Source organism: Hypanus sabinus, chromosome 11 (assembly GCF_030144855.1).
Source record: "Hypanus sabinus isolate sHypSab1 chromosome 11, sHypSab1.hap1, whole genome shotgun sequence".
In the NCBI taxonomy this organism is placed as follows: domain Eukaryota; kingdom Metazoa; phylum Chordata; class Chondrichthyes; order Myliobatiformes; family Dasyatidae; genus Hypanus; species Hypanus sabinus.
In genome coordinates this window covers 81550469-81573913 of record NC_082716.1, presented here as the reverse complement: position 1 = coordinate 81573913, position 23445 = coordinate 81550469, and the positions used below count along the sequence as shown (strand labels likewise).

General features: G+C 39.8%; 1 protein-coding gene across 6 annotated transcripts in view; it reads right to left on the bottom strand.

The window, feature by feature from the left end:
- Window positions 1–22960, bottom strand: part of acbd6 (acyl-CoA binding domain containing 6) — a 233735-nt gene extending 210775 nt beyond the window's left edge. For 2 of the 6 annotated variants that reach the window (XR_009514820.1, XM_059984843.1), the window contains exons 1-3: window positions 22601–22948; window positions 10761–10825; window positions 9729–9825 (exon numbers count right to left, since the gene is read on the bottom strand). Coding sequence is in view for 5 of the 6 variants with exons in the window: in XM_059984843.1 (XP_059840826.1) it covers window positions 9729–9825; window positions 10761–10825; window positions 22601–22798 (360 nt within the window). In the remaining variant the exon portion in view is untranslated. Of the gene's footprint in view, window positions 1–9728; window positions 9826–10760; window positions 10826–22600 lie in introns of all 6 variants that reach the window. The other 4 variants (XM_059984840.1, XM_059984842.1, XM_059984844.1 and 1 more) reach the window with 4 other exon arrangements.
- Between the last annotated feature and the right edge of the window lie 485 nt (window positions 22961–23445).

Genomic DNA, 23445 nt, shown 5'->3' with positions numbered 1-23445 from the left:
ACCCCCTCAAAGTGAATTTAATCTTTTCTAATTTCAGAAAAAACATTACGTCCTCTAACCAAACAGCAGCAGATGGGGGAGTGGCAGATTTTCAGACCAGCAAGACTCTCCTACGGGCCAAAAGCGATGTAAATGCAACGATATCCGACTGGTTTGCATTTAAACCGAAAGCATCATCCGCCACACCAAATACAGCTATAAGCGGGCAAGGTCTCAGTGTCACCCCCAAAACCTCACTAATAATTTTAAAAGCCAGTGCCCAATAGCCATCAAGCAGAGGGCAACACCAAAATGCATGCACTGTCAACCGGAGAGAAGGAACACCTGTCACAGCCAGTGTCTGTCCCGGGATATATGTCAGCAAGCCTGGCTTTACTTAAATACACTCTGTGTAAAACTTTAAATTGTATGAGTCCTCGACTAGCACCTGATGACAAGGAATGAACCCTATTCAATGCTTTTGCCCAATATTCCTCAGCCAGATCCATACCTCCCACCTAATCTTAGTTTTGTTTAGATCTTGAACTCCCAAAGACATCAGTTGAGAGTATAGTACAGAGATCAGCCTTTTATTATTAAAGCTAAGAGTGAGTTTTTCCCACAACATAGCATGTGGTAGATCAGGAAAAGAGGGAAATTTTTCTTTGACAAAGTGGTGAATCTGCAGATATTTTAAAAAATGATTATGTGGAAAGCCATATTTACTGCACAGGTTACCAAAACTAACAAATATGTTATCAGTATACAAATCCTTAATGCACATAAGACCGTTCAAACCCCATTGTCTAAAAACTGAATTGAGTGTGGAGGGAAGAAATAGATGGTTTCTATGAATGGGACCCAAAACTGAAGCTGATGTGAACTTATAGTGGCAGCGAAATTGATTAAAAATTTTGAGGGTGGACAGCATGACCGGGTTAGATGTGAATTGAGAGGATTTCAATGGCATGGAAGAAGACACTAAAGCTGGGAGAGACAAGGAGTGGCAAGACTGTGTCTCAAGCAGGCACCAGTTTATATCTGGCCGGTGGAGCCAAAATAATACCTTTTGAATGTTTGGTGCCTAGTGATAATGAATAAAGGTGAAACCTATTCCGCCTTCATCACAACCTCTTTGGAGAGTGTGTTTATTAACCCTTGGGACCTTATTTTCCCAAATAAAGAGGTTATAGCTTGGTCGACTGATTTGAAAAATAACTTAGAAAACTGGCAAGCACTGGAACAAATAAAGAAATCTGGGAAGTATAGTCATTTTCACTGATTGAATAAATCCCATTCTTTGAAGAAGGAGGACATCTGTGACGTCCTGGCAAAGAAATTCTCTTCCTGGGACCAGATGCAGCAGAGGAGGAGGAATTGAGAAAAGGGAATAACATTTTTACATGACACAGGGTAGAAAGAGGTATAGTCACTGATCACCGGTAGGTTTATAAAGGATATTGGAAGACAGTTTATCTCCAAAGATGGAGACAGAAAGATCATGAAAGGGGAGCAAGGTGCCAGAAACAGATCAAGTGAATTTAAGGGCAGGGTGAAAGTTGGAGGCAAAGTTTATGAAATTACAAGCTCAGCATGGGTGTATGAAGCAGCACCAATGTGTCAATGAAGCCCAGTAGGAGTTGGGGAGCATTACCAGGAAAGGCTTGGAACATAGACTGTTCTATGTAGCCAATAGAAAGGCAGGCATAGCCAAAACCTACACAGGTGTCCATGGCCACCCTTTAAGTTTGGAGAAAGTTAGAGAAGCCAAAGGAGAAATTGTTGAGGGTGAGGGTGTTCTGCTAGACAGAAAAGGGTGGTGATGGGATCGATCTGGTTGGGTGTTTTGTCAAAAAAGAAGCAGAGAGCTTTAGGGCCTATTTGATGGGGGATGGAAGGATGTAGGGACAGGGTATCCATGGTGAAAATGAGGCGGTCAGGGCCTGGGAATTGAAAGTTGTTGAGGAGTCGCAAGTGAAGTATTGTGATGTAGGTGGCATGGGAGTGAACCAAGCAGGGCGTGGTAGAATCAAGTTGAGGTATGCAAACATGAGTTCAGTGGGGCAAGTGCAGGAAGAAATAATGGGCATACCAGAAATTCATGTTTGTGGATCTTGGGTGGTAGGTAGGTGCGGGGTTAGGGAACCATGAGTTTGGCAGCAATGGATGGGAGATATCCAGGGTTGATGAAATTAGTGATGGTGTTGGAGACCATTTTCTGATGATCCAGAGTGGGGTCCTTTTCAAGGGGTAAGTAAGAGGTGTCTGAGAATTGTCACCTGGCCTCAGCAAGGTAAAGGTCAGTTTAACACAATACAACACACCGGGTTTGATGGTAAGATTGCAATTGGTGCAGTGAGGGTAGAGGGCAGTGCATTCAGAAGGGGTAAGCTTTGAGGAGTACTAAAGTTGAGCCGATTGATGTCTCGTCAGCAATTAGAAATGAAAAGATCCAGAGCAGGCAGAGTACCAGGGTGGGTGTCCAAGAGGAGGAGAAGGAGGGTTGGAGATGGAGAAAGGGGTCATTAGTTTAGGGTGGGGAATTCTTACCAAAGAAGTGGGCTTGGAGACAGAGGCAACAGAAGAAAAGCTCAGAACTTACCAAGGTGCAGGAGAATGGGGACAAAGGTAAGACTGTAGCTTAAGACAGAACACCCCACCTCGGAGAGGGGAAGGTTGGAAGGACATGAAATTTGTTATTTTCCAGCAGCAGCACAAAGACATAAAAATCTATAAATTACAAAAATAAATGAATAGTGAGAAAAAAGTGTTCATTGGTTCATGGACAGTTCAGAAATCTGATGGTGGAGGGGTAGAAACTGTTCCAAAATCATTGAATGTGTCCCTTTAGGCTCCTGTACCTACTCCCTGATGGTAAAGGAGAAAACTTGCTGCTCCAGATTTTGTGAGTCCTTTGTGATGGATGCTTGCTTCTAGAGGTACCACCTCTTGATGATGTCCTCAATTGTGGGGAAAATTGTGCCCATGATGGAACTGGCGAAGTTTATAACCATCTGCAACTCTTGTGATCCTGTGCATTGGATACCAGCCTATGATGCAATCAGATTATTCTCTACCATTCATCTACAGGAACTTGTAGGAGCCTTTGTTGACATATTCAATCTCCTCAAACTCCTAATGAAAAGGAGCCACTGATATGCCTTCTTTGTGACTGCGTGAAGTATTAGGCCCAAGATAGATCTACTGAGGTACTCAGGAACTTGAAGGTGCTCCCCTTTCCACCACGGACCTCTCAAAGAGGACTAACATGTGTTCTCCTGGCTTTCCCTTCTTGAAGTCCACAATCGTTTCCTTGGTCTTGCTGATGTTGAGTGTGAGGCTGTTGTTGCTCAGTTAAGGACTGCCTTATTGTTCTGGCTGAGTACTTATTTAGTGGACTGAGCTGGCATGAATATGCAAAGTATATTTGGAATCATTGTTCCATGCTGGATATATCCACCAAAAATAAAAGCAAACTAAGCATGCTTGCCTAATATTTGAGGCAGAGATTTCATCCCAACATTTCAGATTGGAATCAAAACTACAATTCAAATACAATGCCCACCTACTAGTCTTTCATTTTTAAGCTTTATATTTTTGTTTCAAAATCAGCCAAAGTACTGAACTACCAGCTTCACTATGCTGATGTTATTTTCTTTCTTCTTGCAACATATCATCTCTTAGCATTTCAGGTGCAAAATATAAACTGCTTGTTGGAAGAACTCAGTGGGTCATGCATGCAACATTGGTAGAGGTAAAAAGATGGTCGATGTTTCAGTTGAAGACCATCCCTTTGCCTCCACAGATGCTACTGGATCTGCTGAGTTCTTCCAGCAATTTGCTTTTGTGATCCAGAATCCAACATCTGCAGTCTCTTGTGTCTCCTAGGAAAATCCAAAATCATTTTAGAATGATCTAGGACCACAGGGTTCAATATCCCACTTCCACTAAAAAAAGTAACAACGACCAACCATGAAAATCTACTATTCAGCACCAACAAAGTCCTAAGATTATCATAATTTTACTACATTTGAGATGCTTACAGCAAAAATGATTCCAAAGCTTTCCTGCACTGTCATATGCATTAGGATCAACTGAAAAGAAAATGGAGAGAAGTGGGACAAGAAGAACCCACACCACATTAATTTCACTAATGTGATACAACAGTGACACCTCATGGAGGAGACGATTAGCCACATGTACAATCTAGTGAAGTACTAACCTGACTAAGTGAAAGATGAAGTCTCTGTGGTAAGATTATTCGTGTCAGCTAGAATGATGGAATATAAAATTCTGAATTCCACTTACAGCAAAAATCAATTTGGGTTACCTGCTACCATTGTATATTTAACTATAATACATATTTTGCCATTGACTATTTAGCTAAAACATCTGTAGATTTGGCATGGGGATGCAGCAAAACTTAACTACATTAGGAAGTAGTGGTTTACTGAGATGTAAAAGCTCATCTGTTAAAAGAACAGTTCAACACTCAAACATTACTTTGCTCTACTGGAAAAGTAAACCAAACTTATTTATCATTACTGATTCTTAATGGATAAATCTTAAATTTAAAAAAAAGCACATAGTGAGGTTAGTTGTTTAAAGTAAACTCAGAATACTCCTGAAAGCAATAAAAAAAAGCTTTTCTTCCATCATTCAACAATTCATCATTCCAATGACAATAATAATCACAATTTATGCAATAACTAAATGGATCCAATGCAAAAAAAAAGCAAGAAACAGTAGCATTTTAATGCCGATGATATTGAGCACTTCTTTCATTGTTGTTTGTAACTTGCCTCATTTAGTCAAATGAATATACCAAAACTAACACAACAGCATGCATTCATTAACAAAATGAGCGTGGGACTATACAAAACATACGATTATCTAATTGTGACTACCATGCAGTAGTCAATAAACTAGTAGTGTATCAAAATGCTATAACTTCCACTATATTTAACCCTCAGAAATCGGAATTGGTTTATTAATGTCACATGTTCTTAGAATTGCAGAAAAGCTTGTCTTTCATAAAAATCAGATCATTACACAGTGTATTGAGGTAGAACAATGCAGAATAATTAAGAAAGTGCAATTACGAAGAAAGCATGGAAGTGCCTCTACTTAGGAGTTTGCGAAGATTTGACATGACATCTAAAACTTTGTTGAACTTCCATTGATTATGTTATGTTATCATTCTATGGATTTATTGAATAGGTCCACAAGGAAATTAATCTCAAGACTGTGTATGGTGACATACATTTACCTTGGTACTAAATTTATGAACTTTGAATAGTGTGTAACAGTACAGAGAAAGTACAGTGCAGGTAAACAATAAGGCTTAACAGCATAATGAAGTGGATTGTGACATCAAAAGTCCATCTTGTCAAACTTATAAAAGCAGGGTGGAAGCTGTACTTGAGCCTGGTACATACATGCTCTCGGGCTTTTGGATCTTCTGATCAATGGAAGAATGGAGAGGATGTCCAGGTTACAATGGTGTCTTTGATTATGATGGCTGCTTTACTGAGGCAGCAAGAACTATTGATGTATCCATAGAGGGGAGGTTGGTTTCCATGATATGCTGAGCTGTGTCCACAACTATGCAGATTCTTTTAGTAATGTGCAGAATAGTTGTCACACCAAACTGTTATTCATCCAGATAGGATGCTTCTTAGAATTCAGAGATTCAAAATAATTCCAAAGGAACTAAAGGAGAGATGAGAATAAATCCTTCACATGGTAGGCTGTTATGAAATACATTACCTGACAGTGTAGAGAAACTGATGTAACTGAAACGTGAAAATAATTGGAACGTACATGAAAAGCTAGTCATCATTCCACATTATAGGATATGCCAGCACTCTTAAGAAAGAATTAGCTAAAACATTGTACAACTGTATGTTCTCCACAGAAGCAAACAAACTATTCACATCTTTCAGGATATCAAATGGTATTTGATAATGTTTACCAAAATGCCATGGGCTTTTATCTTGTCATAATGGGCGCTACATAAGATATTAAGCATAGATGTTTATTCTTTTCACAGTTCATCTTCAATATCTTTGAAGACAAATAACTGGAAAATAAAATAATTCATTTCACAAGGAAAGTCCAAATACTTTCAGAAAGGGATAATAAAATTAGAAATGCACTACACTTGCCCAATTGAATTGATCATTTGTAAACTATTGAAAACATAACCTGAGATTATCAAACAGCATTCTGAAGACTTACTGCATCAGTACTTTTCAAATCTCAACAAATAGTTACTAATGGTGTCACAGTGCCAGTACTGTTTCACAGCTCCAGCATAATGAAGTTCAATTCTGAGCTCCACTACAATCTGTATGAAGTTTGTATGTTCTCCTAGCTATCAGCATGCACTTCCTCTGGGTGTTCCAGTTTCCTATATATCCCAAAGAGATGCTAGCTGCTAGGTTAACTGCCTGTTGTAAAAAGGCGGCTGATAAAACAATCTAGAGGGGACTAATAAGCCTATATGAAAGAAAAGGATACATGGAAAAAAAAGGGGGTGATGGATTGCCTTGAGAGCCAGCAAATATTCAGCAGGCCAAATAGTCATCCTCCATGTTGTAAAGAAATACAAAATATGAAATGGTAAACACACTTTAAAATGTATATCCACAATCAAGCAAGCCAAAGATTTCCTGTATTGTGTCAAGCACATTGGGAATCATCCTGGACTCCAAAATGCACTACGCAAAGTAAGAATTATTTTCCTTTACACAAGAACTTTACCATATATCACTAAACAAATTGGGTTTGCTTCAAAGTTGCTAGTAGATTAGTTTATGTCCTGTACATTTCCTAGCCTGTGTTTTCTCTTTAACCTGAATTGCAGTTCCCTTGAACATCTGCAATTACCCTTCCATTGTCAGCACCTACTGACGACTGCTTAAAAACAAGGCCATTCCCAATTCCACTCTCTCTCTCTCCTACCCATTCTGCAGCCAGCACTAACACACCAAACATCGCTTTTTTACCCCCTTTACCTTAACATTAATTTAATAAATATCTTTTGTTTGTAATTCCTGTTATGGCCTGACTCCTTTGGGTTACTTTCTGAAAGTCAAAGCTGTAACAAATCATAACCCTCTGGTCTTTCTCTGCAGCATAAGGAATTCTAATCAGCATTTTATGCAATGATTTATTCCTGGAGGGGTATGACCTGAAACTTTGCCATGTCTGTGGAAGGGACAATGTGCTAGCAGATGCCCTTTGGAAGTTGTAAGTGTACCTGGAGTCTGCTTACATCCTATATTCTTTATTGATCATACTGTATGCATTATCGGGGTAGCTTTAGGTTGCCCCAGAGGAGCTTTTTTAAGGGTGGGTGTGTTATGTCCTGTACATTTCTTGGTCTGTGTTTCCTCTTTACCCTGTACTGCAGTTCCCTGGGACACCTGCAATTACACTTCCATTGCTGGCACCAGCTGGGGAATGTTTAAAAACATAGTCATTCCCACTCTCTTTCTCCCTGCCATTCTACAGCCAGTATTACCACACCACACATCACCCTTTTTCCCTTTACCTTATCATTAATTTAATAAATAACTTCTGTTGTGGCCTGACTCCTTTGTAACAATTAGTAAACAGAGTTGGTCAATTATTATCCCATTTAGTGATCCTCTGATGTATCTAAAATAATTTCACTACAGTTACATTTCAAATAAATTGCTGCTTCAGAATACTCTAGACTGCATACCTATAGTTGCTTCAAAGCTATTTGCCTGGAGAATTTGTTCAGTCTGAGAGGAAGGACTATTCTGAGCACAACTGGCCTATAGATTCCTTGACCAAATAAAAGACAATAGGCAGTCTTCACTACCATGAGAAAATCTGCAGATGCTGGAAATCCAAGCAACACACTGGAGGAACTCAGCAGGCCAGGCAGTCTTCACAGATCACTCTTAATTTCTCCTCCATTTGAGTATTCAAATAGACCTTTCCCCCTAAAAGATATAGGTACACCCACTAAGTAATATTAATTATTAAGAGCTACCAAGTAAATTAGTATCGGTGAGGCTGAATGGAGATCTGATAAAAGTTTGTAGAATTATGAGTAAGCACTGACAGAATAGACAGCTCAAAATGTCAAGGTCAAGATGTCTAATACGAGGGCATGGATTCAGGCAGAGAGGAGAGAAGTTCAAAAGAGATGTGAGGGACAAGTTTTTCTTTTACACAGAGAGTGGTGGGTGTCTGGAATACACTTCCAGGGGTGGTAAAGGAGGCATAAGGACTGAAAGCAGCAGGAATTCATCTAATTAGGTGTTTAATTACTAGATGAAAGAGTCTGGCACAGCATTGTAGGCTGAAGGGCTTACTCCTGTGATGTACCGCTCTACATTCTATTAAAAACAATTAAATTCTATCTTACTTGCTTCCATGGTAAGAGAATTCTGGGAACCACTGCTGAGGTGCAATTCCAAGGACTCTGTATGTATCCTCTAAAGCAGCGTTTGTCAACTGTTTTTATGCCATGGACCCCTAACAGTAACCAAGGTGTTTGTGGCTCCCAGGTTGGGAACCCCTGCTCTAAAATCTCACAAATGAATTGTGATAACCACTGCACCCCTTCATTTTATCAGCTTACTGTTCTATCTCTAATCAGTATGCTACAGCACAACACACTGGTTAATGTTATTAGATGCTTTTAACTAGCTGCAGGCAACTGAATTTACTAGTTATTTTAAATGTATCCAATGTTCACATACTAATCAATGTACTTTTTCATATTTTTGTATTCAGTCATGATGGTGTTTGAGAGGTTGAGAGGCATCAAAGGGAAGGGTGGAATCAGGTTATGCGCATTAAAAAGTAGAGTGATCACAAAGAAAAGGGAAATCAATATGAAGAAAGGCAATGAATGATAAGAATATGGAGTTTCCTCCGAACCATCAACTTGAAGATTCAAGGGATTCTGCTTAACTGGATCATTGGTTAATCTGGAGAGCCTTTTTTTTTGGGACAACTGTTACACAAAAAAAAATCCAGAAAATTGCTGGTATTCCCTTTGTTTATTTGGGACACCATGTCACTTAATTGGGACAGAAGACTGTTGCGAAACAGTTTCTAACTGGTGTCAGTTGTGTATACTTGCATGGTTGTTAAGACACTGCACTGTGTTTAGAACAATCAGTTTTGAAATAGTGTCAGTTGCATATGTTTGTGTTCAAAAAGCAGTGATTTTTGTCACTGACAGCTGCAGAGAAATAAGCTGTACGGCAACTCAGAACTGTTTTGCTCACCATGGCTTTAAGCATTCAGACTTGGAGATGCCAAAAGTGGCCAGGAGTTAAAATGAATCAATTTCAATATTTTAACATATTAAGAATTACAAAGAATTTGAAGGTATTGACAATCAATTTGAATGCTACAATGAAAATGAAGATTTGGAGGATACAATCGTCAAAAGCATTTTATGAAGGTAGTCCATTATCTGACCCAGGTTTCTGCACTGATTTTGTTCATATACAGTCAATAAAAACATGGCAGAGGAATTCCACCATCGATAACTATTACGAACTAATACACAGCTTTATAGTACAGTAAAGGTATTGGCAGCTCTAATTTGTTGTGTATTTCATTTAAATTCATAATTTATTACTCATTTAAATAGTAATTCATCTTTTTAATTGCGCCAAAATGTACTGGTGCCAATGTGCCCCAATTAACAAAATCCACTGTATTTAATCTTGCTTTTCTCCATGTAACATTACCTTAGTCTGCCATTCTGGGTCTAATTCCTTTACAGCTGCAACATATTCCTCCATAGCCTGTTGTGCAGTCATATCACCCAACTCCTTCCATGCTTCCCTGTCAGTGAATAAAAAGCTAATTAAATTGGAGAAACTTAAAAGAAAACAAAGTGTTTCGGTTCAGGTTGTCTCATCAGATATCCTTCTGGTCAGAAACTTTAGTTCCCACACTACATTGCCTCCTCATATCTGATGGGACAGTTCTGATACCATCTCCCCTCCCATAATTCAACAGCAACATCCTGGACAAACAAGCCTCATCAGTGAGTCTATTCAAACTACTTGACTGTAGAGGTATTACCGATTACCAAATTCAGTCCCCAGAAGCAAAGTAGACAGGTTTCTAATATTGCCTCTATTCAAATTTCTATAGGAAGCATATGCTAATACTACTTAAAGAGAAGTGCTCAAATTTGAGCAGTAAAAAAAAGTTATCTTTTAACATATAGAACAATTTTAAAAACTCAACCTAATATATTGACAAAATGAAAGACAATTGCCAAGCATTGAGATGATTTTCTCTAAGAGGGCCACAACCTTGTTGTTGGGTTTGGAAGCTTATGTGCCTTAATGACCCGGAGAGCTATGTTGGCTGGAGTCAGGGCTTTGTGCTTTGGCTCTTGTTAGGGTCACCCATGCCGAACAGGTCACAGGGTAGAGGCCAGAATAAGAGACATCCACTGATCCTCCAGATTCGGGGATTCAGCTTAGGGCTAACTACCCTGACTGGTCAAAAAACAATTGTTACAGAAACAGCAACAAAGAATCCTTCTACCGTCAGAGATGGAGGACCGTCGTTGCTGCCCTAAACATCAGTGACATAACGAGCAGTAAATAATAGATGGTTTTGTTTTCATTTCAAGGCTTCATCAAATCTCAGAATGAATTCTTTCCTACTATATTCAGTTTACTTTATCCTTCTATTCTCTGAAAAATACTTTTGCTGTTTTTAAAACAGATCTATTAAAAAATGTTTCAGTTTTATGTATTTACCATTTCTGTCTGCCTTCAAAGTCAAAGAATCCAGGCTTTGGAATATTGCATTTTCCAAATTTGGCCTACAAACAGAACACAAGGATAACTGATCAAACTGTTGATAATTACAATAGAAATAGTTCCAATATAATAAAAATCATGTTACAGAAAATATGCAGAATTGTTTATCCTTTGCTTTTAACTGTCTTTGTTGTTTAGATCTTCCAAGTAAGAGACAAGAAACAGTTCATAACTAAAAGAGAATGCAAGAAACATTAATAGTTTAGATTGTTTCTACGGCAAGAGGAGCAGTCATTGTTCTATATCAATAGCCCTTTATCACATGGTGAAACATGATGAGGGAAAATAGTCATTAACCTGGAATAGTAATTCTGTTTCTCTCTCCACATTGGCTGACTATTCCTAGCATTTACTGTTTTTGTTTCTGTGGTGAACTCCATATACCTGCCTGGACACCACCCCCCCCGCTGACTGCTCCTGTGGCTCCTCCCACAGACCCCTGTATAAAGGTGATTGGAGCCACAGACCCTTCCCTTCCTCAGTCTCCAGGATGTTGTGTGATGGTCACTTGCTGCTTGTACTTTCTTCCAGCCAATAAAAGCCTACCTTAACCCATGTCTCAGAGTTATTGATGGTGCATCAGTTCCAGATTTCAGCATCTCAAGTATTTATTTCATCTGCAATAAAATTATTCAATCTCATTTCACTGGTCTGGTGTAAAGAAAAAGTTATATTATATTCCTTCTTTGTATTTGCTAAAATGTGTGACCAAAATGGAAGTTTGTAAGACAAAATGGTGTTGGTCTGGAATGTAGGGATGAGGAACTACAAGGAAACCAGTCCACAGGAATGTTTTAAGAACTTATTGTGAATTCCAGTCTGCAACCTTGAGAGTAGATGATAGTGAAAAACATGTTAGTCTGAATAAAGGGCCTTGAATGGTAAAAAAAGGTGCAATTTCTTTGTGCAATTGGGAGTCTTCACTTAGGATATGTCACAACTAGTACTAAGAGCTAAAGACAAGGACATCAAGACTGCAAGAAAGCGCAAGAGAAAGCCGGTGTAACTTACATACCACAAATGTTGTCTGACAATTGATGAGTTAATTCAGCTATAGGGGCCTTCTTCAATACCACAGTTCATTTTTCTCAGTAGTGATTTTCAACCAGATTAACATGCTATGATTTACAAGAAGATCTCTGGGCTAAATTACACAGCTCATAGAACATTGGAACAGTACAGCACAGTGCAGGCCCATCAGCCCTCAATGTTGTGCAACCCTTTTAATGTACTCTGCAATCAATCTAACCCTTTGTTCCCATATAAGCCTCCATTTTTCTTTCATCCATGTGCCGATCTTAGAGTCTCTTAGATGTCCCTACTATATCTGCTTCTACCACCAGCCCTGGCAGTGCATTCCTTGGACTTACTATCTGTGTAGAAAGCCTACCTCCAACATGCCTACTGTACTTTCCTCCAAACACCTTAAACTACTGCCACCCTGGGAAAGGTGCAGAGTGTCCAACTATCTATGCCTCTGTACACCTCTATCAAGTCACCTCCCATCCTCCTTCACTCCATAGAGTAAAGCCCTAACTTGCTCAACCTTTCCTCATAAAACATGCTCTCTAATCCAGGCAGCATTCTGATAAATCTCCTCTGCGCTCTCTCAAAAGCTTCCAAATCTTTGACCAGAACTGAACACAAAATTCCAAGTGTGATCTAACCTGAGTTTTATAGAGCTGCAGCATTTTCTCCTGACTGATGAACTCCATCCCCTGATTAATGAAGACAAACACACCATACCCCTTCTTAACCACACATTCAATCTGTGCAATAACTTTGAGCTGACTCACCGGTATATTATTCCCAGGGTTATCACTATTATCTTTCTTGAGCAAAGGAATAACATTTGACATCCTCCAGTCTTCTGCTACTACTCCTGTGGCCAGTGAGGACACAAAAATCATCACTAATAGCTCCAGAGACTTATCTATCCTAATGTTTTCAAAAGTTCCAACACAAAGTTCTTCTTTCTTAACCTCAACTGGTTCCAGCACATTAGCTTGTTCTACCTTGACCTGACCTTCATCAAACTCCCTCACTGATGAATACTGAAGCAAAATATTCATTAAGGACCTCCATTACCTACGTTGACTGCAGGCACATTTTCTTACTCTTCCCATATCAGTCCTACCCTCACTCTAATCATCCTCCAGTTCTTTATGTATGTGTAGAATGTCTTGGATGACTAGAAATTAAACGTAAACGTTGCTTAATTTCATCACTGTGGATTATAGATCCACAGGTTTTCTTTGACACAGTGAGTGTTCAGATTAATTACAGGACTAATCAATTAATGTTAAAACCTTAAAAAAAAACTACAACCAGATTCTCAGAATATATATATATAAATTTATATCCCATTTTTATATATAAAAATAAGTAGCACAAAAATAGACCAAGAAAAGTAGTATACAGTACTGAAGTACTGTTCCTAAAATGTGTGTGTGTATATCTTCAGACCCCTGTACCTCCTCCTTGAGAACAGCAATGAAAAGAGGGCTTATCCTGCGTGATGGGGATCCTGAATGATGGATGCAGCCTTCTAGAGGCATCGCCCTTTGAAGATGTCCTCAATACTGGGGTGGCTCGTGCTCAGATGGAGCTGGCTGAGTTTGTAACTTTTGCAGCTTTCTCCAATCCTGTGCAGTACCGCACCCCCCCCCCCCCCCACCACCCACCAGGTGCTGAACCACCAGTTAGATTCCTCTCAACGGTACGTCTGTAGAAATGTGTATGTTTTTGGTGACATACCAAGATTTTTTAAACTCCAAATAAAATGGAGCCACTGTTGTACCTTCTTTGTAATTGCATCAGTATATTGGGCCCAGGATAGATCTTCAGAGATTTGAAACTGCTCACCCTTTCCCTTAATGAGGACTGGCACGTGTTCCATCGACTTCCTCTTCCTGAAGTCCATAATCAATTCCCTGGTCTTACTCATGTTGACTGCAAGGTTGTAGTTGTGATACCACTCAACCAGCAGACCTATCTCCCTCCTGAATGCCTCCTCGTCACCATCCAAAATTCTGTCAACAATACTGGTGTCTCCGGCAAGTTTATAGATGGTGTTTGAGCTGTGCCTAGCCACACAATCATGAGTGTAGAGGGAGTACAGCAGTGGGCTGAGCACACATCCTTGAAGTGCACAAGTTTTGGTTGTCAGTGAGGAAGAGATGTTATTTCTGATCCACACTGACTGTGGTCTCCCACAGAGGTAGACAAGGATCCAATGGCAGAGGGAGGTGCACAGGCCCAGGTTTTGGAGCTTGTTGATAAGTACTGAGGATATTTAAGAAAACAACCCTACCACTGCCAATCAACTTCTTTTTAAAAACAATGGTTATTACCAGAGTACTAAAGTCGACCTCAGATCTAAGAGTTTGACAAGAAACAATGCATGATGGAGTAACAAAAATGTCCAATTGTGTCCAAATAGTGAAGACAGATTCATGCTGGGTTAGAACATTCCATTCTGCCTCCGTTCTAAAGAAATGTTTCAATCACCCCCCACCCCCCCAGCCCCCAATTCCCATGACTGGCTAACATTAGTTGACAAACAATTTCTATTTCTATATTCTCATCCTCCAACTTTGCAGCCCTACCCTGAGCCATCAACAGTGATTCTCTCAGAATAATACAGCATTGATTGAGATTTTCCAATTCATTCTTAAGACTTGCTATCGTTTTACACTGATGTCGTACAATCGCTGCAAACAGCCAGAAAGCATCCCACTGGCTATCTTTTCTCCTGGGAAAACCCAACAATTTGTATGGAAACAATGTGAAGTCCCAATTCAACTTTGGCAAAATTTAACTGGTCTGACCAATCAACCAGCATTCCATAACCCATCAGCAGGTTAGCAAGCCTTCCAAAGCCTTCACTATTATCTGTCCACCCTGGGGCTCTGCATCTCACATACGAGGGTCACCTTTTTTACATAACTTTTCAAAGAACTCCATTTCTGCTCAAAAAGCCAGATCCTACTCACTCAGAGCACTAAAATGTATTGTTGAATTAGTTTTGTGGGTCTGGCAAGTGTTAATAAGTATATGAATCATTGATTTACAAGCAGTAAAAATACAACCAAACATTTATGTTCTCCAAATTATAGACACTACAAAGCTGAACATTCAACAAACATACTTACTTAAAAGCACGTGCAGAGCATACCTTCCCAATGGTTATGTGCTCTGCTTGCCTTAAACAAAGGAAGACAGAAAGAACCTTCCACACGTGCTCCCTATACACCAAGATATTTGAAACTGGACCCAGGCAGTTAACCAATGGGAAAAGCAGCTGCAGTTTCTAAATTAACCAATCACAACGGAAGTGACTTTTGACATAGAATAAACCATGCCCCTGTTGGACACATCTCTACTGTAGTGTCTGGATCTGCCCTGAGAGCGTCTCCAGGAATGTCATCTGGACCAGCTGCCTTACTTTTTTTTTGCAGCCTCTCTGGTAGGCTTGTCACAGTTTATAGGCAGGTGGAGGGATGTCAGATGGGTTTAGAGATGTGAGTCTGTTCAGCAGATCTTCAAAGTTTTCAGCCTACCTGTTCAGCTGCAGCTCTGTTCCCGCCCTTCTTTTTCCATCCTTGTCTTTGATTGGCCCTCAAGATTACTGTACTTGCCGATTCTAGGTGTTGTCGTACAGCTTCCTCATGTTGTTACACCTCATTGCTTGATCTGCTTTGTCTGCCTGGCCATCTATGTAACTATGATTGTCTGCTTTATCACTTTTCTTCGCTGTCCTGTGAGCCACTACATTATCTTCCTGTGCTTGCTCATTTCCCACTCTAGTCCTGCTGTTATTCATGACTGCTCTCTTCTGCCTCCTCAGTTCAATCTTGCGTATCAATTCAACTGAGATTCATTCTTCCTGTTGATTCTTTTTGCCAGCTAGTACCTCTTGACATTTCAAGACCAGCCTCCCCTTAACTTTATGCCATTTGTTGTGTAGATCCTCTTACTCAAGCAGTTCCTATAGCATTTGGAACTTGCTGTTGAGGACCAATTTAAATATTTCTTGAGATTGCATGTTACACACAAGGTCAATGTTGAATCTCTACCTTGTTAATGCCAATTCTTCTTTGTTTCAGCTTCACAAAGGTGTGGTCAGATGCAACAACTGCTCCTCTTCTCACTCTGATATCTTGAAGTGATCGCTTGAATTTCTTGGATATACAGATGTGGTCTGTTTGGTTCTCTGTTATGTGGTCAGGTGACACCCAAGTGATCTTGTATATTCTTTTGTGGAGGAAGATGCTGCCCCTGATGACCATGTTATTCAATGCGCACATGTTGGCAAGGTGTTCTCCATTCTCAGTCCACATGTTCCTTAGTTTTTCTTGCTGCAATTAATTTCCTATTTATATCTAATATGCTAGCATTATAGTATTTTAGTAGAGAATAACATATCCTGCCTTTAAAAAAAAGTGCTTTCTTTGTAACTTTCATTTGGGATGCATGTTTATAAAGAAATTAATGTCATTTCAATACATTAGCCAACTGCCAGATTCAGCAAAAAAACAGCACACAACTCATGAAGGAAGCTCCTCGAAGGTCGTATTTTTAAAAAAGCAACACCAAGTTTTCCACTTTGTAACGCAGTACAATACCAAAAGTCAGTACAATGTGACAAAGAAAAGCAAAGAACTCCATAATTCTTTCTTAAGAAAGCAGGTCTTCGCAGAAGTTGGACCTACATCACATTCCCTTTCCCACACTGCCAACTATTTCTTCTCTCTCCTAATGCTGCTGGTTCCTTGCTATGGTATGATTCCTTTAGTGCTATGTATGTTCAAATGAGGACTGTCTGTATTTGTTACTGGCAATCCATCTTCCCAGTAGGAGCCTCTCACCAGAACTAAACTTTGTATTTTTTTTCAACTGGGCAGTACTCAGGATTGGCTTAAAGTTCTGTTTTCTGCAGCATTTGCTCAATAAACTTACAGGGTTAAACATGCATGGGAATGCCCCTGAAATAATGGCTCAGTTAAGAGCTTAAAATTCTATTTCTTACCACATGCATAACTGAAGCTTTAAAATACTATCAGGATTTGAATACATTAGTCCACAAAGAATTTGAAAGGATTTGAATCAGAGATAGAGCAATAGCATAGTTAATAGGTAATTAATAAATTAAGTTTTGTTATTTCAAAACCTGGTTCATTTCAGCACTGAGGTATTTCCGTTGTATGGGAAGACTACAAAAACTGAAATTGTTAACCTTAATGTTAGTCAAAGGCATCACAGATTTCAGACATAAAAGAGTATTTTTTAAGATTGAGCAGGGACTATTACCAAAATTAAGTGGTTGGCAGCAGAAAACACAGATTTAAAATAATTGTCAAAAAAACTAGTGGATTACAGGGAGAAATGTTGTTCTGTTCTGGAAAGCATTAGCTGAAAGGGTTGTGTTTGGAATCTGATACAAAGACAAAGTGTAAGATTTGAAAAGAGAAAACTTACAATGATATAGGAAAGGTAGGGAATCAGCCCAATTAACAAATATTTCAAAGAACTAATACAGGCATAATAGGCCACTCTTCCTTGGCATTATATTATTTAATGATCAGCACAGGCTATTCATGCCACAACCATTACCTGTAATAACTAAATCCCTTCAAGACGCAATTCAAATCTAGAAAAGCAAAACTTTAATGCTGGTTGTTTTCTGTCCTTCAGCTGGATTTACTGCAGAAAAACCGCACAGCTCTGCTTAAAAAATTAGTTTTGTCTGTTTTGAATATTTAACATTAATTTTGTACTGAATTAAACCGACTTCATTTAGTAATTAGTCAATCATGCATAGGTCTCGGCCTCAGATCTATAAAGTATGAGATGCTAAGATCAGCAAAATAAATATCAAAGAATCAATTGTTCAAGTTATTCAAGGCCAGTACATAATGTTAAATCCTCTAAGCCAGGGTTTCTCAATGGGGCTTCTGAGAGGTCGTGATTAAAAAGTATAAAGACCTTTTTTGAACTTCGCGCACGATGCTAATGCTCGCAGCAATGGGCAGAGACCAAGCAGTTCCATTAGCAATCTTGTTAGAGGTCTCTCAGCCCAATATGGCAGTGCAGAGTAAAACAGTGTTTATTTGACTGAGTCCATTCTCAGTCTTTGACTGGGAGATAGGGCAGACCATTGATAATTGGTGAGCGCTGTATTGCACAGAGGGGAGGACGCTAGGCTGATGAGGAGTGTGAAGTGCATTTTCCGAACATTGAATGGACTCGCCCAACTTGGGCTGTGAAGTCAGTCTCTCCCTCCTGAATTACTTCCCCCAATTTCCCTTTACACAATAGTGACTGACTTATGGGAGCGATCAAACTCTACCAGTGTAGTAGAAAATTGGAGGGAAATTTCACTCCAAAGAAGGAATTTTTACATGTTGCAACTCAACTGCTGGCCTGCCACTTTGCTATTGTAGTAAATGGTGCAAAAGGTGGATCATGTAAGTTAGAAGTGAATTGTATTATGAAATTTTTGTATCATTTGCGACTATCTCGTTTACTTATTTATTATGCCAACTCCAGCAAAACTGAAAAGACACGTAACTATAAATCAAAGCCATATGACACATAAAAGTGCTGATTATTTTAAATAGCTAATGGAATCTCAAAACGAACAGGATAAAGCTTTTGTTAATAACATCACAGTCAGTAAAAGGATTCAGGAAGCAAGTTATCTAGCAGCAGAACTTATTACCCAGAAAAGAAAAAGTCACACAGTTGGTACCTAATAATGCCAGCATGTAAAATTATGGTGGGTAAAATGCTAGGACAAGAAGCAGTACAAGAAATTGTAAAGGTTTCACTCTCAAACAATTTGATAAGTCGACATATTGATGTCACGTCAAATGATGCTGAAGATGTTTTGTGTGAAACAATAGCTTCTCTATCCAGGTTGATAAGTCAATAGATTTCACCAATAAATGTCATGTTGTAGCATTTGCAAGATTTGTAAGTAATGGTGAAATTCAAGAATATGTTTTCTGTTGCAAAGAGCTGTCAAGGCAAGCAAAGGCCAAGATATACGTAATGTTTTGACTTCATATCTGGAAAAAAAATGGTCGGTCTTGGAGGAAGTGTGTTGGCATCCGTACTGATGGTGCCCCATCAATGGTTGGCTCCATGAGAGGTTTTGTTTCTCCTGTTAAAAAAAGGAAAATCCTGATGTTGTCACAACACACTCCTTTCTTCAGAGAGGTGCTAATGATCAAAAACTTGGAGATTAAATGAAAAAAAAAGTTCTGAATGATGCTACAAAAACGATTAACTTTATTAAAGACCAGTTCACTCGAGAATGTTTAAAAAGCTGTGTGAAAACCTTGACAAAGAGCACACCAATCTCCTGCTACACACAGAAATCCAGTGGCTTAGCAGAGAAAGTTCTCAACGGGGTGTTTGAGCTGAAAGGTGAATTGCAGGAATACTTTCAAGAGAATAATAGGCCAGGTTTTGCCGAGTGCTTTGAAGATGAAAAATGGCTGCAGAAACTAGCCTACTTAACAGATATTTTTCATCATATGAACCAGTTCAACAAGTCTCTGCAAGGCCCTGGAAAAATGTTTTGACTTCAAATGACAAGATTCTTAGATTTAAAAAGAAATTGAATCTTTGAAAAAATCACATTGAAAAAGGAAATCTTGAAATGCTGCCACTGCTGCTTGGGCTTGAGAGTGAGGAAGGATATCAGAAAGTCTTGAGTCTTATTGAAAACCACCTGGAAGAACTGCAGAACAAAATTGGACAGTATTTTTCCTCCCTTTCAACAAAAGTGTATGACTGGGTGAGGGACCCTTTCTCTGAATCTTTTGCTCAGTCTGAGAACTTGACTGTGAAAGAAGAGGTAGAACTTTGTGAACTGCAGTCTGATTGTGCACTCAAGATGAGATTTATGACCTGCCCCTAGACAAGTTCTGGATTTCTGTAAAAACATAGCAACATTGAAAACCTACAGCACAATATAGGCCCTTCGGCCCACAAAGTTGTGCCGAACATGTCCCTACCTTAGAAATTACTAATATCCTCTATTTTTCTAAGCTCCAATGTACCTATCCAAAAGTCTCTTAGAAGACCCTATTGTATCCGCCTCCACCACCGCTGTCGGCAACCCATTCCATGCACTCACCACTCTCTGAGTAAAAAACTTATCCCTGACATTTCCTCTGTACCTACTCCCCAGCACCTTAAACCTGTTTCCTTTTGTGGCAACCATTTCAGCCCTGGGAAAAAGCCTCTGGCTATCCATACGATCAATGCCTCTCATCATCTTATAAATATCTATCAGGTCACCTCCCATCCTCCATCGCTCCAAGGAAAAAAGGCCGAGTTCACTCAACCTGTTTTCATAAGGCATGCTCCCCAATCCAGGCAATATCCTTATAAATCTCCTCTGCACCCTGTCTATGGTTTCCACATCCTTCCTGCAGTGAAGTGACCAGAACTGAGCACAGCACTCCAAGTGGGTCTGACCAGGGTCCTATATAGCTGCAACATTACCTCTCGGCTCCTAAATTCAATTCCATGATTGATGAAAGCCAATATACCATATGCTTTCTTAACCGCAGTCAACCTATGCAGCTGCTCTGAGCATCCTATGGTCTCAGACCCCAAGATCCTTCTGATACTCCACACTGCCAAGAGTCTTACCATTAATAGTATATTCTGGCATCATATCTGACCTACCAAAATGAACCACATCAGAAGAAGTTTCCTACCATTCATAGAAAAGCAATGAATATTTTGCTGCAGTTTTCAATTTCTTATATGTGTGAGCAAGCTTTTTTTGTCTAACAAGCATGGAAAACAAGGATAGAAATCGTCTCATTTCAGCTAGTGAAATCCGTGCACTTATCTCAAGTTTGACCCAGAATTGAATACTTGTGCATGCTGGTCCTATGTTTGAACCTGATCATGTCACTTAGTAAGAAAATGTTTTTTCGAAATCTTGTATAAAATTGTTTTAGGCTATATTTTCATTCATATTGCTTTGGCTTATAGTATTTAGTAACTTTACTTTTAAACAATCAATAAATTTTCATGTTGTAAATAGTATTAATCAAAATAAATTTACAACCTTTATTTAAATTAAATCTACCAAGCCTACCTATGGAAAAATTAAATCCCATTCTGGCTTAAGCCAGTTATTTAACAGAAATTTATTATGCCTGCCACATGAGTTTTTAAAATTTATGAAAGGGAAAGAAAGAGATTAAATTCAGAAAAGGTAAGCTAAGCTTAATGACCTGTGTTTTTCAAGAAATGGTGTCTAAAAATTCATACTGTACTCAAAATAGCATTGACAATTAGTTTTGGATTATTATATCTACAACTTTCTGATCACTAATGTACTGAAAGCTGTAGATATAATAATTTTTACACAGGGGCTCCCTGAGACCTGAAAATTATTTCAAGAATTCCTGCAGGGCAGAAAGGTTGAGAAAGGCTGCTCTAAGCAATTGACAAAAAATGGAATTTTAATAAATGACAATTTCACTTTTTTTATAGCAGATGGTATCTGTATTTGGCAATCGGAGCCAATTTCCATCTACTCTTATCTTTAACAAGCAATAAAGCTGTTAATTGTGTTTAAATGCATTAACGCCACTGCGAAAAATACTGCACTTAAGAATCCACTTTTTAGTTATTGCACAGTAACATACAGAAACTTTAGTGTAAGAAGGAACATGCAGAGCAACTCGAATCTAACTGATCAAAACCTATTGCGTTGGTGACAAATGCATCTGCACTCCTCAGCATTACTCTGTAAAACGTCAACTTCTGAATTCTGCACATGTTCAGAAACGTGAAACTACTGTCCATGACATATTGCCCTTCCACAGTGTGCTGTCCCAATCTTTACAGATGCATTCAGTGCTAGATCAATGAACTAATTTAAACTGCAACATTTGCCACTCAATTCTCAAAATCCAAGAAGTCGCCTGTGTTGATTTAATGTTTAAATTATATGCTAAGCCTTAACAACTGCAGACTGCTTTCAACTACGTAGATACTTGTTTTCACAGATCATTTAATAATGAACCAACTTTAAATATAAAAGGTGTCGAACATTTATTTAGTACCAAACACGAGGAAATCTGCAGATGCTGGAAATTCAAACAACACACACATAATGCTGGTAGAACACGGCAGGCCAGGCAGCATCAATAGGGAGAAGCGATGTCGACGTTTCGGGCCGAGACCCTTCGTCAGGACTTCAGTTCCAACCCTGAAGTTTATGTTCCAATCAGTTCTCGGGGGTAATCACTATTCACATTTGTCATGGCCGAGGATTGATCCCCACTCACGCCCTTTCTGGTCACGGGTAATCCAAATTCACAGTTGTCTGGCGGTGGATGTGGCAAAAGGGACAAGGAAGAAATCAGTCACCAGTCACACATTTCCAGAGCACTGGTCTTGAGAAGTTAGTGGTTACTGTTGGCAACTGTTCCGGGGTGGTGTGTGTGTGTGTGTGTGTGTGTGCCTCTTCTGGACTGATTGGGGGTGGGGGGTGTTATTCCATATTTGCATCTGTCCTGACTGCATATTCACAAGTCCTCTGTACACATCTGCCTTGGGGAGCGGCATTCACTGTGTACCTATCCTGGTAGGTGAGAGTATGGCTATCTGTACACAGCTGCCGTAGATGGAGGGGTTTTCTCCTCACCGTCTCAGTCCCTGATAACCCCCGTCCCAGTGTTGGTGTAGATTGTTGAGGGTTTGGGGGGGACAGGGGTATATTTCAGGGCGGGCTTTACCTGTTTGAACCTGCCGTACAGGTAGAGCAGCTTTTCCCGGTTCGCCACGTGCGCGAGCTTGATCACGTGCTCGGCCGCTTCCTCGAACTCGGCGCGGAGCGCGCTCCCGCTGCAGCCGCAGTCCTCCTCCTCTCCTTCCTCCGGCTCTCCCACGGCCGCACGCGGCCGCTCCTCGCCACCACCGCCCGCCGCCGCCATCCTCTCGTGAGCTGTCGTAGCACCCAACCAGAAACCAGCCGCTTCACTAGTCGGCTAGTGTCTGGTTACCTCACTAACTACCAACACTGGGAGGCCGCTAACGATCCAGCTCCATCAACCCTCCGGATGGAACTCCCGTTCCTGTATGAAGGTTCCGCTTGTGCAGCCCTAACCCCACCCCGGGGCTGATCTATCACATTTTCAGACAGTCCATTGTGTGAGGAAGTAGTTAACTGTACTTTCATTCTTATTCTCACTATAATTTCACTTATTAGCCAGAGACTGGATAGGCTGTGACTAGTCTGCTATAGTTTAACTCTCATTTATCTCATCCACAACAGTGAAGAACCATCAAATCATGAGAGGCATGATATAGGGTGAATGCAGACAGTCTTTTTCTCCAGGGTAGAAAATCTAAAATTAGAAGGTATAAGTTTAAGGTGAGAGGGTATAGGTTTAAAAAGGACGTGAGGGACAAGTTGGTCAGAGTGCAGTGATTATGTGGAAGGAGATGCCAGAGGAAGTGGTCGAGTCAGGAACAGTCACAACATTTAAAGTACATTTGTATAGGTGCGAGAACGGAAGGTTCATGTTATGGGCAAAATGCAGGCAAATTGGACTACCTCAAGTAGGCATTTTAGTTGGCC